The 3828-nt window shown below is 35.9% G+C and overlaps 1 protein-coding gene across 2 annotated transcripts; it reads right to left on the bottom strand.

The window, feature by feature from the left end:
- Positions 1-353: 353 nt before the first annotated feature.
- LOC121780601 (probable protein S-acyltransferase 14) lies at positions 354-3618 on the bottom strand. Of its 2 annotated transcripts, XM_042178210.1 has the most exons (7): positions 3214-3613; positions 2287-2497; positions 2103-2194; positions 1669-1792; positions 1511-1596; positions 1100-1165; positions 354-865 (listed from the first exon to the last, which is right to left on the bottom strand). In XM_042178210.1, exons 1-7 carry the CDS (start codon positions 3421-3423, stop codon positions 740-742), a joined length of 915 nt encoding a protein of 304 aa, XP_042034144.1. In that variant the 5' UTR covers positions 3424-3613; the 3' UTR covers positions 354-739. The 2 variants fall into 2 exon arrangements, with proteins under 2 accessions (XP_042034144.1, XP_042034145.1); XM_042178211.1 differs by lacking the exons at positions 354-865; positions 1100-1165 and adding an exon at positions 1172-1407 and having other exon boundaries at positions 3214-3618.
- Positions 3619-3828: the final 210 nt, after the last annotated feature.

The raw sequence follows: 3828 nt of genomic DNA, 5'->3' as shown, positions 1-3828 counted from the left end.
ATATTAAAATTATAAAATTTTATATTTAATTATTAAATATTAAATTCCACTCCCCTCCATTTTATGTTCTAGATCTGCTACTGAATAAACTCATACTGCATCATTATATTTAACCACGCTAATTATGGGTAGCGGATCCTTGTTAGACATAAGACCTCACTAATGAAATCACACAGTCCGCCACCGGAAAGTAAACAAACAGTCTACTAATATTATTATAACATGTCCTTTATTGGTATATATGGTTAGGTACTTGGACACATTTTCAAGGAAAATTCAAGCACCAGACACTTGTACGAGACCAAAGTTTTCAAGAATCGAAAGTACGTAGTAATATATAAATAAGAGCAAGATTGAAGAGTGGAATTTCACTATAATACAGGGATTAGGTGTCAATACAGAGATAATCGTAAGACTAATCTACATTTGGAAAGAACAAGGCTTAAGAGTTACAACAAATTTGGGTTGGCCTGCCACATCACCATAGTCAGCATCTTCTATCATAGAATAGATAGCTCTTTCTTCTCTAAACACACATGCACCATATATCATATCATCATCTAATCACAGCTCCCACCCATTAACTTTCCTTCTGCACCATTCTCAGCTGATATCTCTGCACAAGGCAGCCGCCACAAAAATTCTATATTGAAAAAAAAAACAGAATTCCTAGCTCACAGCACCAGCATTTTTAAACAAGATGTGATAATCTATCATGTGTTTGTCGCTATCATCAATCTCATAATTCTTGGGCATCTAGGTCGGGTTTCGTAGGGTATTCAAAGCCGCGGAGAGCAGGCATACGTCTCAGATCTTCTTCTGAATAGCCAGGTATAAACCAGAACTTCCTATCCATCCCAAATACCTATCGTAGAACATGCAGTCATATAAGATATGAGCAAACCAAAAGCGATGTTTAAGAAGATGTGTATTATACTCTATCAATATATGTTATTGGATTAATACCAAAAAAACAAATGAAGGATGTTGAAGAAATGAAATCAACTACTTTTAGTGGTCTTCATGTATCGAAGAGACATCAAAATACAGTAGGAATTATTACTCCGGAGGAAACTGAAGTTGAATTGTATAGCCTTACCTGCTCAAAGTTCCTTTTTCTCCCAAGATCATAATGCCATTTTGGAGAAGACTTTTTCTCATAAGCCTAGGATAGAAAATCAACATAACATCATCCCATCACTTCTACATAAACCCCAATTATGAATAAAGAAAGAAAAGAAAATTCACGTTAGGTGATTTCAGAAAAAATATTATCAGATGACAGTAACAATTGCATGCTTCAGAGGAATATAACCAAAGGGCCAAGATGGAAGGACTAAAAAAGGAGTTCTAGGAAGTAGCTCTGGAAAATATAGCACTGGAGTAAAGATAGACATTCAACATATCCTGAAAGTTATATAAAAAACATGGTTTATCAGCGCTGTTCCATAAGGTTGAGACCTTGCTCATTCTTAATCTTGATTATGAGAACAAAGAGAATGTGAAATACCTCAATAGTTGTTGTGTTGGCACACACCAATGATATGTGCAAAATCAGGAATCCCATCACACTCAGCGCAAATGCCAAATTCAGGACTGCAAACATTACATAAATCACAACAGAATATATAAAACTCAGGAAAGGGGAAAAGGGAGAGGTCACCATACCAAATGCAAGAAAAGTGGTTGCAAGAGTTCCAGGAGTTCCAGGGATCTCTCCATCACTAAAGAATTGAATGAAGTGTGGCAGTAATGATAAAGTCACAACGCTGGTCTCAAGGAACGTGTAGAACTGCACCGAAAAAGAAAATAATGTAATCAATGTCATTAATCTAATGAAGTATAGATGCAATCACAAATCAATGCCTTCACAAAACCACTAAATGCCAGATCATATTCATTTCCATGCCAGAAATGAAAAAAATCCTTGGGAGACGATACTAATTATAATGGGAGAAATGCAATGAACAAAAATTGTTGTGACAAAGATATCTTATGGCAAACAGCATTTGTAAACCATAATAATCTATTAAAGATTCACATCATCATCTAGATTGGTGAATGCCTGCCAGTATCACATTCAGCAAGTTAAAATATCATACCAGGAAGAGAAGGAAATTTTTGTAGTTTAAAGCCCCCACACAATTGACAACCCAAACACAATGATGGTCCATCTTCAGTACACACCTCCCACCTAATATATAAATTCAACACAAACTCATCAATCATGGAAAAACCAATATTGAAATCTAACAATCTCCTAGGAAGTATGCAAGAAGCACTAACAAACAGAGCAGTGATGGCAGCGAGGTGGCTTCAACTGGTTGCACTTTCTACAAAAGCGAATTCTACCATTCTCTGTGTCAGATGGAAATTCTGAAGCAGTTAATGGGTCATTATCACCCCTTTCTTCATCTGCTGCTGGCCGCCAATTTGGAGGCACAGTGCCAGGGTCCGTAAAGACAACCGAAAAGTAACTCCATAATAGCATCACCAACTGCAGAACAAGTAACTTTATTAGAAATTTTGTTTCATTGCTTGTGTCGCAGCCAATTCTATAAGAAAACCCAAAATGATAGCCAAACAGAAGACAGTATTGCACTGTTACAAAATACTTATAAATCAGTACTTCAAATTGGACAGCAAACAGCTAAACTAAAATAATTCATAGTCCTTTTTCTAGTTCATATGATTCTGGACCACCTGATTCAAGACAGTGAATGAACAATCTCACAAAGATACCAATGAAGAAAAAAGAAAATAGACATGAATACATCTCGATAGCTTTCGATGAGACAGATAGAACACTAACTTCAACTTACAGAATGATTAGTTCAATATCCAATAATCATCAATGTAGTAGACATTCTTGTATTCCTAAACTTGCTGATCAAGCTTCGAGAATACAAGTTTTTAACACCATCACACTGTTCTTCCTGATTAAAAGATCTTAACCACATGAATCAAAAAAAATAAAAATCATTTTTTCCACGATGGTCACATTTAATCAAAAACAAAATGGTCATTCCTGAACATTCTATTTCACTTATCAAGTCCAAAGAAAGATTCATAAAAATCCCCTAAATTTCCCAATGGAGTCAAATTGAAGAAACGGACGGATCAAACTCCACAAATCATTGAATTAAAAATTTCACAAACAGGATAGCATCATATTTTGAAACAAATAAAAACGAAAATCCTGTATTTGAATACCAGAAAATGGAAGAGCGCGAGGACGAAGAAAGCGATGAGTGAATCGAGGCCGCCGGCAGCGAGTCCAGGGCCGTAATTGGAGATGACGACCGCGTAATAGCTGACGCCGACGACGCCAAGAACCAGTAAGATCATGATCGAGCCGAGCCCCCGCAGCGCCGTACAGAACTTGAAGACGTTCCAGGCCATAACGGCACCAGATCTATACATGATAAATTGTTCAATTACACAATCAAAATTAGCTACGGGAAACAGAAGACGGGAATAGAATTAGGTGAATTGAGGTTGTGAATTGTGGTTAGGGTTTAGGGATTCCGATTCCGCCTGACGAGTATGAGTCCAGGTACGGTGGACATGGAATCCAATCGTGAAATATACAGACAATCAGACGAGTAATATCAGTTGCATTTCCATACCAAAAATATAGAGAAATATTATTAAAAGACAATATTGGTATTTAAAATCATAAATTTTGTTAAATTTTGGTATTTTTCATGAAAATTTTGTTTATTATTTTACATAGAAGTTCAATCATCATATTTGTCCAACTTATATGCTTTAATCTTACATGACATTATTAAATAAAGGGTGTGATCAATTATTAACTCCCCTTTA

The sequence above is a fragment of the Salvia splendens genome, chromosome 20 (genome assembly GCF_004379255.2).
Source record: "Salvia splendens isolate huo1 chromosome 20, SspV2, whole genome shotgun sequence".
In the NCBI taxonomy this organism is placed as follows: Eukaryota; Viridiplantae; Streptophyta; class Magnoliopsida; order Lamiales; family Lamiaceae; genus Salvia; species Salvia splendens.
Note: the sequence above shows the minus strand (reverse complement) of the source record. Positions and strands in the feature narration are given on the sequence as shown.